At 36.1% G+C, this 13,811-nt stretch overlaps 1 protein-coding gene across 7 annotated transcripts in view; it reads left to right on the top strand.

Annotated features, from left to right (window-relative positions):
• LOC149220304 (putative sodium/metabolite cotransporter BASS5, chloroplastic) overlaps window positions 1–13,811 on the top strand; it is a 311,918-nt gene that overhangs the window by 122,224 nt on the left and 175,883 nt on the right. For all 7 annotated transcript variants that reach the window (XM_089384742.1, XM_089384748.1, XM_089384743.1 and 4 more), the window contains exons 5-6: window positions 3,449–3,642; window positions 3,724–3,976. In XM_089384742.1, the coding sequence (XP_089240868.1) occupies window positions 3,449–3,642; window positions 3,724–3,976 (447 nt within the window). The remainder of the gene's footprint in view (window positions 1–3,448; window positions 3,643–3,723; window positions 3,977–13,811) is intronic.

Raw genomic sequence — 13,811 nt, 5'->3', positions numbered from 1 at the left:
TTCCCATACAACTTGCAATTAAAAGTTTGTCTAATGAACCACCCCTTGGGTTCACAATATTTCCACATAGGGTCCAAATTTCTCGACAATTTTAGTCTTCAATGTAATGTTTAAACCTAGGGCACAAAAAAATTGGAAAAAAATTAAATCAACATTTTTAGCATCAAAATACAAAAATTTGCATAAAAAATACAAATCTAAAATTTAGATAAACGATAGATCTCTTACAGTCCAATAAAAGTTTAAAACAAAGGAGGGAAAATTGATAGGCATGCCAAACCTAGAAAAAATTTATAAAAGCCTAAAAAAGAGGAAGAAGAGGTGGACATTACTACAAATGCACCACCACCCATTGTGGGAATTTGGGAAACCCTCCACTTCCCACAATAAATTGATGATGGCAAAACAAAACACACTCTCTCCCTAGCAAGGTGAAATAAAACCCCATGAAAATTCTGATTAAAAAAACAGTGGTAGGAATTGATGCTGATATCTGGGAATGTGTCGTCAGTTGAGGGAAATCAATTCCCACTCCAGAATGTTAGGTTTTGTTGCATCGGATGTGTTCTAGCCATGAAATTTGGTGGAGAGGCCAGAATACATGAGATCTCCAAGACCCAAAAATCGTTTCTGGAAATTCCACCTAGAAGTGTCTCAATTAGATTATTAAATCTTTTTCAAATATTTTCTAAGTCTAAACTTAGGGAATATGGTTAATTAATCAATATTAATTGAGATAAGGCGAGAATAGTCTAGAAACTCACATGGATCGATCCAAAGATGATCTTAACCATTGATTATGTTTTAATCTTTGCCGTTGGTGCTCCAACAATGGATTATAGGAGGAGGTCGATGTGGTGATAGAGAAAATACTTGAGCAATTCGATTTCTTGGCAGATTGATTTCCAGAGTAACAACAATCAGTCGCTGGAGAGAGCCAGAGATCGAAGCAATGAGTGAGGGGCAGGGATAGTGATCCAGAGGAAGTTTTCCAGATCTGAAGAGGCAGCAGTAAGAGGGCCGAGTTATCCCAGTGAGGCAGCGCAGAGCTCTGCGTAATAGCTTAAGAGAGGGCAGTTCGATTTGCTGGAGAGAATTTTTTTCAGATTCAGAGCCCAGGGAGAGGTTCCAGAGGGCCAAGAGACGAATTTCTCAGTAGCAGAAGGTAGAACGACTTCTTCAGAGACCAGTTAGAGGCTAGATGTCATAGTGACTGCGCAGTCCAGCGCACACTGTGACGCAAAAGCTTCAGGAGGCTGAGTTTTCTATAGGCAAGTGGTGCCGGGATTGCGTGTGGAGGAAGGGTAAATTCCCTTCAATAATTTTTCCCAGATTTCTTGTTGTGGATTGCCAGTTTTAGGCATCCAGATTGTACTCAAATTTTCATTGTCGCATAATAATAAAAACCCTCACCGCTGCACCGGTTTTCCCAAGTTGGGTTTTTCCGGGGACATTTGTCCAAAAATAATTCTCATATTTTATGGTGTGTGCTAGCATTTCTCAGTTTCAAGCGCATTATTTTTCCACAGTATTTTATTTGTGCAGGTTGTAGTGTGTTTATTTCAGTATTTGCCGTAACAGATAAATTGTTAAATTAATTAACAATTAGGAGAAATAATACCAGTTGCTGCAATAGGATTCCATATTGGAATTTTCACACGGAAAACCATGGTGATGGAAAAGAAAATGGTGTTCTCCTCCTTGGCTCAAGCAAAACTGGTCTCCTCCTTTTCTCTCCTAACCCTTCATCCTGGTTGCAAAATGAGTGAAAAAAGTTTAAAAATCCACTTAAAGCAGCCCCATCCCCGGCCTGACATTTTTTTTGGTCGTTGCACAATTTTATTGCAATTTTTCATTAGAAAAAAATCACCGATTTTAACCTGCAATTTTTTTGGATAGGGTAAAAACTCCGGACATCGCAATTTTTTACCTATGTTCACAACACTGGGTTGGTGTTAGTAGTAGATTGGTTGATGTTGATCTAGTCACCAAGGGTCCACTCTGCTAACATCAAAGATTGAGACATCCATTCACAAACTAAGTTCTTCCTATTGCATCATTAGGATCATGGCTTTGACAAAATTCCCTACTTTTACAAGCTGAGGCCCAAAAGTATAATTATCCAACAAGCTTGGCAAATAGGTCCTCCATTCTTTGTCTAGATCTAGGTGAGATAACCTATAGACTATGCTATAAACTTCACCTCCCTGCCCACCCTTGTGACTAGTTGACTAATACCCCCCTGCCATATTCCATTTGCAAGAGAACAGGGTCTGAAAGCTGTAAGTTTTACCTGTTGATGAAAAGAACCACTTGCCCAATGAGCTCAGATTGTGTTCCTGATGGATTATCTCTCCACATGCCAGGTGCTCCTGACATTACAAAACATAAGGATGATCTGCATGGATCCCCTCAAGTCCTTACCTGAGGATTGGATTGCATTTCTGGTTTGTAATCCTGTCTCACCACTGTTTGTAAAAACTATTCTTTGGAACTAGGGATCAATATGCTTTTCTCCAAATCAGAGACCCTGGATCCCTTTTTCCAACTTGTCTATCTTACAGGAGTTAGAACTAGAAGCATTCTTATTGATTTCCTCATTGTTGCTCTAGTTTGGGACCCAAGTGTTTTCGTTCTGCTACAAGGCCATTATATTCTGTCTGCTAGCATTTCACATTCTTTTCAATCTGATTTATTTGTTTGTTTTTTCCTTTTCCTGTTTTTGTGATCCAACCCTATGCATCACTGCATCAGCTAAATTGTTATCCCAATTCTGATTTACTTGCTTAAACTCAGATATCAGTTGCAACTTGCAGCATTAGATATAAAGCTCCTCTACTTTCTTTAGAGTGTAGTCCTTAATGTGATGGTCAGGTGATTGACACATAAAGCAGAAATTTCACAAGTTCAGGTAGATTTCCTTGCGCCTCTTGCAAATTGAGAGAACATGAGAATTTCTGCCTCGTCGAAAATCAACTTTGATGTATCTCATGCCAGCTAGAAATGTTCAGAGCGCAGACAGTCAAGGTCATTTCTAATATATTTCTCATGTGCTGATGAAACCATGGTATATTATGATAAATAATGTGTACTTTTATCTGATGAAGCGTATTATTTAGAGTCTGGATTAACTAGTCCTTCATATGCATAATGTGAGGCATAACGTGGAATATAATTAGACTACAACACGTGGTGCAATTTTATAATTTTAAAGTTCAACATGATTCTGTAGAAGGAGGGTGTACAGTTCACAAACATGCATAACTTGGGCACAGAGTTGATATTTAGCCCATTTATAATCCAGTTAGTATTATAATTATATCTGCTGGAGAATAGTAGTTCATCTCATTTCTTGTATAAACAGTTTCTTTATGGTGGACTTTTAAAATGGGTCCAAACATTTGGTGTGGAAATCTACTGAATATTACCTTTTGGCATTGTGTTTTAGGTACTATGCTCCTGCACTTGGCTTTTTAATGTTTTCTGTTGGGATCAATTCAAGCGCAAAAGACTTCATCCTTGCAATTAAGCAACCAGATGTTATAGCCTTAGGCTACATTGGTCAATATGTGATAAAGCCCTTACTAGGCCTTGCTTTTGGAAGTATTGCGGTGGCACTTCTTGGCCTCCCGGATGCTATTGGTATGAATTTTGACAGATGTTATGTTGAGTTTCTTGCTCTAGACCAGTTTACCTTATAGTTGAATATGAATGTGTTTACAGGTTCTGGAATAATATTAACATCATGTGTCAGTGGGGCACAACTTTCAAATTATGCAACATATTTGACAGACCCTGCGATGGCTCCTTTGAGCATCGTGATGACTGCTTTATCAACTGCTTCAGCAGTCGTAGTTACACCGATGCTTACACTTCTTCTGTTAGGCAAACGATTGCCAGTTGATGTACAAGGAATGATGTCGAGTATTATGCAAATCGTAATTGCACCTGTTGCAGCGGGCTTGCTTCTAAATAAGTATGAATTGACTTAACCCCATAATATAAGGACCAAGAGTTATTACTGTAACAAATGAAACCAATATTATAGTTTCAGTTATTAAATGTTTAATTGGTATTTTCTACAATATTTTGCATCTAAGGAATTGCTCATTTGCACTGTAATATGTTTCTTATAGTTTTTGTTTGTCATTGTAAGGTTTATAAAAGTTTACATGTATGTGTACGTTAAAAATATAGAGGCTAATACAGATGAAGCATCTGCCAAATGTGCTTTCTTGAATGCATGATTCTTTTCCATGACTTTTGCAAAATGGGAACTTCCAGCTCAGGCATTCCATTTTTGCATAGGAAAAAGAATGGGACTCCTATCATTCAGCCTTTTGGATATAAGAAGTGATTTTACTCCAGAACCTGAGATCAACTCAGGCCAAATCTGCAAATACATTTTCCAGAGGGGAAAGCTGGTAATGGGTCACCAGTAAATTTTGTTATTTCTAGGGAGATTTGATTTGACAGGAGACTAAAACCTCAAGGGACTCAAGAGCTGTGTATTTTGCTATGGCTTGTAGGGGAATTCATTGCCTTTAGTCATGTAAAAAAGAATAGAGTTCAGGCTTCTGTGATCCATATTAAGTTAGAGAAAAATTCTTCGGCGAAAATCACAAGGAATACCATTTGTCAAAAAAGAATTCAAGCATTTTTTCCTACCATGAAGTTATTTGGATTCAGTCAAACTTTTCAGAAGTTTGGGAAAAGACAATTAAGGGGCAGTTACAGTATGGGAGGTTGTAGCAGTAGCTACTTTGTTCTCATGCAATCAGTGATATCAGGATAAAGCAAAAAGCGAGAATATTTGGGGATGATAGATTACATTGCTTAGACGTGGTTGATTTCAGCAACAGCATTCATGTATGACAAATGAGCTTTAGCAGGAACCAAGAACAATCCCTCTAATATTTTTCTTCAGCATTTTTGGTCAGTTTAAGTTATGGAAATATATCAAGATACTGGATAACAGTGCAAATGCAGCAAAAGTAAAGTCGTTCCAGATGTTGCACTTGTGAACTATTCCTCTAGTAGATTCTTTTCTGAATTTCATGATCTCCTGATCATGGTAAGAGATTGTAGACTGCTTGTAGTATAATAGTAAACTTCCAGCCGCCATCATAGGGAGCCTCCATTCCACGTAATATCTGAAGGATATGTTCTAGGTACCAGTCTTGAACTGAGGAAAGGCTCTGATTTGCTCAGATCTGGATCCCATTCTAGATTCTGGGTAATCCTCTCAGCAACTTTGTGGATCATGTGTTGCACCATATTCTGTCTGAATGAAACAAAATGAAAGCCTGCCCATTCTCACGTGTTCCACTGAACCCTCCCTCACTCTCCCTTCCTTGTCTTGACTCCCTGCCCTCTCATATGGTCCTAACCCTCTTGCTTCTAACTTCTTTGTTCTGCTGTCTGTCACTTCTGGCTTAGCCCTGAACCCCACCACAGCAGCTTCAGGTGCAGAAAATGTCCAGCATGGACAACAGGTAGAGTGGACAGGGATTTTTGTGATGGAACTGGGTGGTGGAAGCATGGAAGCACTGCATATTATGGACAACCCCATACAGACTTGGATTTCAGATTGCAGGGACTGTTGAAGCATTTGGAACAGCTTGGACTCATGAACTGTAATGTTCCCAATTAATAATTTTGCTAAGGAAATTCTCAATTTTGCAATTTTGGCAATTAATATACTATTTGATAAATAAAACTTAGGAGAAATAAGTTGTGGAGGCTCAAATTAAATTTTGATAAGAAATAAAGGTTAAACTTAGGAGAAAAGGGGAAAATTAAAGTGATGATAAGTTGTGGGGGTCACTTAAGAAGGGAAAATCAAACTCCCTAGGAGAAATCGAACCACATGGAAGAGGGAATGAGCAAGGGGGTCGAATTGGTGGAGCCCACAAGGAAGGTTGAGCAACAATTATAAAAGGAAGGGAAGAGCCTCATTTTTGCATCTTCTTGGCATTTCATTTCAGAATTGGAGAGTTTGCTTGAGCTGCTTAGCCAAGTCAACCAGTGTTGTTTAGCACAAGGAATTTCCAAGCGGAAATTCCAGCTCTTCTTCAGGGGACTTCGAGTGCCACTCTAGGAGAGAGATTGTGGGCAATTTTGGTATCTTGTGTGGGATTTTGCAGTGTTTCTTCAGCCTGTGCGAGTTTCTGGAGGACATAGTGGAGGATTTCGTTGGTGTTTGAGGAGCTAGCATTTGTTGTCTTTCGGGCTGGCTATTTTGGGAAATTTTCCTTTTGAGGAGGACGAGTTGTTTGTGGGAAATTTCCGGGCTGAAAGTGCTGGAGATTTGTGGGCCGAAAATTCTCTTCTTTGGGCCTGCGCTGGGGTTTACTAGTTGTTCTCTGTGCAGGGGTTGAGCAGCAGTGTTGTGCTGGATATTGGAGTTGATTTTGGCCAGGAGTTTGAGGAAGGAATTTTGCTGGGTTTTGGAGGAGTTTCCCTTTGGGGAAATTGTGCATTTTTACAACAGTTCGATCCCTGTAGCTCACTCGCAGACTGACTGGTGGGGCTTCAGTCACTGGTGGATTCAGCTTGAGATTTTTCTGGGTTTTGTTGGATTGGGTGTGAGGAGCCTTCTCCTATTTTTTCAGAATTTTTGGAGCATTATTGAGCAATCATTTCAGAGTTTGCCTCTAGCAGTAGCAACAACAACAACAATAATTTTATGGGTAGTGCATTTGGACAAATTGAGCCTTTTTCAGTTTGTTGTCGTACAAATTGTCACGACAACGCTCAGACCGGGGGCTGTCACCCTGATCCCCGATCTCTCTGTTTAAGCCGTCTCCCGCGGCTAAGGGGGGTAGACCCTATGGGATGAATGAAGACCAACTGTGGACCAGTTGGGTTGGGAGACAGAACAAGGCGATTTAGCACTTGATTGATTTAGAAATTAATGTACCAGTGCCTTATGGAGTTAATGATGATTATTTATTAAATGCTGCAGAAAGTATAAACCATGTAAAACAATCATTTATCATCGAAATATCCCAAGCGATGCAAGATGTTCAACAGACGCACAATGCCTTAATTAGGATCCAACAATTAAATTTTAAGAAAAATCAAATGCTTTAAATGATCATAAAATTTAAATGCTAATCAGTTAGCACTTTCATATAGCTAACTTTAGATAAATATTTAAGCACATTTAACTATATGAAAATGATAAATATTAATCCCATAACAAAAAAAGGACATGAAAATGAATTTTCAATTTTTAATTAGGCTTTTCAATTTTTTTTTTTTTTTTTTTTTGAAATTGGAATACTAACAAAAATAATTAAATTCTAAACAATAGTAAAAGTAAAATGAAATCTAATTAAAATTTAAATCCAAAACTTAAAAAAAAACAAAAAAATTAATTCTGAAATCTAAACTAAATGAAACTCATATTAAAATAAAGATCTATCCTAGCCTAAAAGTCAAAAAAAATAAAAAAGGAACTTTTTATCTTTTATGATTTTTTTTATTTTTTATTTTTTATTTTTTTTTATCTTTTATAGATTTTTTTTAAAATTTATTTTAAAATCAAAACCAAAACAAAACTAAACTTAAAAAATACCTAAAGCAAAGAACTAAAACCTAGGCTAACCCAACTATATACCAATCAAATAAACATGAAAAGAAACTCAAAATGGAAATTTATTTATTTATTTTATTTTATTGAAATCGTAAGTTAAAGATTAACAACTTATATACATCCTAAATAAAACTAAAACAACGCATATACACAAAAATAAAAATAAGAAATATAAACTATACTAATCCTTGCCATACGAAACACATACAAAAAATAAAAATGAAATCCTAAAATTTACGCATGTACTAACCATAACTCCTTAAAATAAAAATCAAAATGCCAATTCCTAAAATGTATAGGAGAAATAGACTAAGCGTAATTTTTTTTTTTTTTTTTATAAAACTGTTGCGTATGTGCAGGTGCAGTCAATGACCAAGGTAAGGGAAGCGTGAGGATGCATGACGGAAAGGATGAATTTGTTTGCAGGTTGGACGCAGGGAGCCGACCAGCGTGAAGAAGTTGCGGGAAAGAGCAAAGCGGTGAGGGACGAGGAGCTGGAGCCGTAATGGATTCTGAAAGTTCAGCTGCGTAGGAAGGAAATGCAGGTCATTTGCGTGGAGGAGGAACGAATCTACTGCGTGAGGGTTGAGGGACGTGGGCAGCGTGGAGCAGAAGGGTGCTTGCAGATCCGAGGATTGCAAAATGGAAGTAGCACGCAGGGGATGCAATTTCGTGGAGAGGAAACTGCGTGGGAGAGGAGATGAACCCAACGACAGGAGAGGTGTGGGTGCAGTTTTGAAGGGAATATGACAACAATTGAAGGAGAATGCTGTTGTAAGGAAGTATGGCAGCGAGAAGGAAGCAAATCTGGAGGTTTGGACAACGTAGAGGAGAGGCGATGAAAGGGTTTGGACAGGCAACAGGAAACTCGAATATTTGATTGGGTTGAATGATGGACGGACGCACGTGCAGGCTTTTTGCAGCTATGGCAGCGTATAGGCAGCTGGCAGCATAGAGGCTACACGGGAAATTGATGGGGAGCCTGTTGCAGGCCCAAGGCAGCACATAAAAAATTTCGAACAAACTTCCTGCGAATAATGAAACCCCAGACAATAGATAAATGGATCGGAAAACTCTCTTAAGATTTACTAGGGCTCTTAAAATTTTGAACCAGCTGCTTTAGATTGTTTGTTGAAAACCACACAAAATTTTAAAATCTATACCTGCAACCTGCAATGGCAAAAACAGAAAACCCAAAAGTAAAATGTGCCAATAAAAACAAAACTGAAAACCCTAAAACCAGCTAAAAAATTTACAATATTTACAGAATTTCGACTCTTAAGTAGCCAGATTTATCAATAATCCACAATAATATTTTTAGAATTTAAATTCAATGTGAGATACTTCAGAAAACCCTACATGCATTCATAAAAAAAAATAAATTCAGATGATAAGCCTGGAATTAAGACTAGTTGGGCTCTTTTAGAAAATGCAATCCGAGAGTTGGCTGGTTCAGCCGAGAACTTCCCCTAATGCCCGGTAAATTCAAAACTAAGATTTCCTGCATAGCTTAAAATCAACCATTAACATAGAGGGAGAAAACAATAGTGAAATCCAGATCAAATGGAGATACCTGCCATTATATTTTAGAATCTAAACTATCATTCAAACCCCAGAGATCAGACAAGATACTTGTGCCTAAATCAATCTTCATCAAGCTATAATCAATGGTTGAAAAAATTATGCAAAAAAAAAATCATCTTACAGCACTTCCAGAAGAGTAACACCAGCGAGATTTTTAACCCCAAAGTCTTTCTTTATTGCACAAAAAAAAATGACTACAAGAGAGCTTTCTTTAGCACTAGACTCTAAGATCTAATTTGATTTCAAATGACCCCTAACACCCTATTTAAAGGAAAAATTCCCAATGGCTAGTTCAAGTGATCCATGTCAAACTAATCGCGACCGTCGATGAGGATCAAAATTCCTTTTAATCTCATCTGTCGAAATTTTAAATGCATTTTAATATATTAAAAATTTAAATTTTGCATTTATTTTCTCAAAACTTTTGACTTATTATTATTTTATTTTATTTTTTCAATTTTATTTTATTTTATTTTAATTTTTTATTATTTATATCTTTTATTATTTTTATATATTTTTTTTAATTTTTTATTTTTGGATCCTCGAACTTAGCCCTTTGGGAAAATCACCTAGGACCTAGGACTTAGGACTTATGAGGGGATTAAAACATTTTCTAACCCTCAAGACACTTTACATCATGTCTTTTACAATTTTACATCTCAAGGGGGAAAACCCATTTGACATAGACCCTCATAGACTACCCAGTCTTGCGACACAAATACAATCTAGTAGATCAACACGCTAGGATTCCCCTAAGATTCTGATGACAAAATTCATTCTGGCTTTGGGTTAGGCTGAAGGAAATCTCTGCCGATCATGGATCGGTGAGACAAAAAACCTTCCGGAACGTAGATTATCACTAGAAAAATAGGTCCACCTAAGCAATTTACATACAAGACTCAAATCTGCTAAGACTATTTACAATTTACACATGCAGACTGGGTTTATAGCATAACATGATCAGGTCGATGATGACTGTTGAATGGCATGGACATGTCGATTAAGCGCTGCCCCTTTTGCGAAAAAGGGAGTGTACTGCTATGGGTAGTTGACACGTAGTGGTCAACATCTGGCTCTACTTGGGGACACGTTGCTGCATTGTAGGAATGTGAGAATCCAGAATCTGCATCCACACAACACACAACATAAGTAGCGTCTATCCAAAAATCATCATATAATATTAAGCACAGGAAAGATATAAGCTCTTCATTTATTAACTATCTAGTAACATGAAAAGTAAATCTAATCCTAAAACAGAAATGAAAATGCTGAAAAAACAAGGAGTAGGGTTAGAAATACAATACAAAGGATGCCCCATGGCATCAGATGTGTTCAATATAGTGAATACTGAGCATTTGCCTGCTTTCAGGCAAATCTGTCGGCTGCTTGTCAGATGTGCCATGTCCAATTCTGCATATGGTAGGACTTTTTCCTATCCGAAAATCAAGCTGCTCGCGGCCGTCTGATGCATCAAATCTTCTTCTCGTTTTCTTTCTCTTGTGCCTTTTCTTTGTGGCAGGCTGTATCACTGCTGACGTGGGACTTTCTGCTTCAAAGCTCTCAGATGAAGTATGTAAGATATGCGTGACATGTCTTTCTTCATTCTGCATCTGCCCTATCAAGGATGATGGATCAATCTCACAAGTGCCATGAGTTATAACTTGACCTTCTATGACTGGTGGATTAACCGTGTGAGCATCAACCTGATTATTAATTTCCCTTTTATCCAGGTCATTTTCAATGGAACAAAGGACCTCATAACAAGATGGAGCTTGCTGTAACAGATAAGGAGGCTCCTGATCTATTGACGTTCCCTGGTTTCTTTCATCTTCGGACTGCTGTTGAAATTTCTGAAACTGTATTTTAATGGCATCCATCTGACTAGAGTGCTCAACCTTTATAGCACTGATTTCCCTAGCATGGTCTTCTTCCATGGTCGGTAACTTATTTTGAAGAAATATTTGATTAGCTTCCATATCTTTTATTACTTTATCATCCTTTTCCTTTATGGTCATCAAGCAATGCTGCATAGAGTTTATCTCTTTCTTATGATTTGCTTGCATGGTCATCATATTTTCCTCTAAGCCTGATAAGTTGTTTTGCATAAAACTAATCTCTGTGTCATGATTAGTTTTCATGGCCTCAATTTCCTTAGCATGTCGATTTTGCATGTCAATTATGTAATCAGAGTGTTTAATTTTCATGATCTCCATCTCCTTATTATGTTTTTCCAGGTGGGTGCATAAAGTTTTCACATCATTGGCGTAATTAGTTTGATTGATCTCCATATTTTTTACCAGCCGCATTAGTTCTTGTATAATTTGCTTATGATCTTCCTTTTCATTGTCAACACTGTTTTTACAATTTGTCCCTGCTTTTCCAGTATCATGGATTTGATCTGCAATGGTACAAGTGGATGGCACATTCTGATATGAAGAATTGTCTTGAAATCTTTCATTGACAACTGGACCTTTTATAAGATTACTTTCATTATGTTGCACAATTTTAGGGGCACAAGGCGAGCTATTTGGATGACCAATTCTATCTTTAAAAGCATCGACAATGTCTTGTAATGAAGTGAAAGAATCTTCAGGACAATTATTAAACCAGTTCAAGGCACCACCCTTTAAAGAACGGACAAATAGACACATTTTGACATCTTCATGATTATATTGAGGAAGTCTACAATATATGATCATTACACAAGTAAACCTGTTTAAATGCTTTCTAACAACGACTGAATCACCATCTGAGAACAAAAGTAATTTAGAAATGGCCTCTTCCAGAAAATCATGGAGATCATCAGTAAAATGACATGGTTTAAACGAATAATCCATGATGAATAACGAGGGACCAAATGGATGATAGAACGAGATCTCTGCTCAAGAAAATCAATAGATGAAAGAAGTGGAGTCGCCACTTGAACAATGAATCTAATTCTAGGATCCAAAAAGCAACAAACAAGCTGATATGAGAGAGGCTTCTTGTTTGGGAAAAAATAAATGAAAAGAAATGGAGTTGCCACCCAAACAAGAAACGAACTGAAGAGTAGTTGCTGATATGACGAAAGATAAGGCAATGAAAAGATCCAACTGATGCCAAAAAAATGTTGAATCTGCCAGCTCAAATGAGAGATGAGAAAGATGAAAGAATGATGAGAAATGAGAAGATGAATGTCATTGAAATTCCAGGGCTAGAAAAACTTTGTCCCCGGCAACGGTGCCAAAAAATGTTGGCGTTGCCGGGCTAGATGAAAAGATAAGAAATGAGAAGGATGATTGTCGTTGAAACGCCGAGAATAAAATGTCCCCGGCAACGGCGCCAAAAAACGTTGTTGCACAGATTGTCACGACAACGCTCAAACCGGGGGCTGTCACCTTGATCCCGAGGCTAAGAGGGGTAGACCCTATGGGATGAATGAAAACCAACTGTAGACCAGTTGGGTTGGGAGACATAGCAAGGCAATTTAGCACTTGATTGACTTAGAAATTAATGTATCAGTGCCTTATGGAGTTAATGATTAAATGATTATTTATTAAATGTTGCACAAGTATAAACCATGTAAAACAATCATTTATCATCAAATAACCCAAGCAATGTAAGATATTCAACAAACGCACAATGCCTTAATAATAATCCAACAATTAAATTTCTAAAGAATGAATGCTTTAAACAACCACGAAATTTAAATGCTGACCAGATTTCAAATAGTTAATATCCAGATATAAACATTTTAAGCACATTTAACTTCACCACAACAGAGAAAAGACTTTAAAAACGAATTTCCAATTTTTAATTAGCCTTTCTCAAAATTTCTAAATTTTTTTTTTTTTTTTTTTTTTTTTTTTTTTAAATTTTTTATGAGGTATGTTTTAGTATATATAAAATAAAAAAAAAAGTAAAAAATTTCGATTTTTTTTATAATTAAGTTTTTAGTTTTAGAAATAAATTTCCCTTATTAGAATTGATTTTAGTTTTGTTCTAGTTTAGAACTTTAGAATTTTTTTTTTTTAAAGATCCTTTTAGTTTTAGTTTTGTTTCATTTCTTAATAAATCAAAAATCACAAAAAAAAATATGTTATGTTAGCGTATTTAGATTAGATTTTGATTTTTAGTTAAATTAGATTTTAGTTTTGACTTAAAACCATTGTGATATATGCATTGTGTTAGTTTAGTTTTTAGAATTAGATTTTAAATTGCATTATTGTATATATTTATTTTTATTTTAAGTTTCATTTAATTCAGAGTATCATAAAAGGTTTAAGTTATAGCCTTTAATTTTTTTGGTTTCATTTTTTATTTTATTTTTTAGATTTATTTAAAGTTTAGTTTAATTTTGTTTAAATTTTGATAAAAAAAATAAAAAATAAAAATAATAAATAGAAAATTTCCAAAAACATAAAAAGTAATCTTTAGGCTTTTTATTTTGTTTTATAGTTTAGATCTAAATTTTATTTATTTAGGCTTTAGTTTTATTTTATTTTTAGAATTTAAAAAATAAAAAATTATAAAAAAATCTCGAAAAAAAAATAATTTTAAAATTTAAATTTTTTTGAGAAAGGCTAATTAAAAATTGGAAATTCATTTTTAAAGTCTTTTCTCTGTTGTGGTGAAGTTAAATGTGCTT

This window comes from Pinus tabuliformis, chromosome Q (genome assembly GCF_031772625.1).
Source record: "Pinus tabuliformis cultivar Carrire ecotype Pingquan chromosome Q, CPIR1, whole genome shotgun sequence".
Taxonomy (NCBI): Eukaryota; Viridiplantae; Streptophyta; class Pinopsida; order Pinales; family Pinaceae; genus Pinus; species Pinus tabuliformis.
The sequence above is the reverse complement of the archived record's forward strand: the minus strand, read 5'-3'. Positions and strand labels throughout refer to the sequence as shown.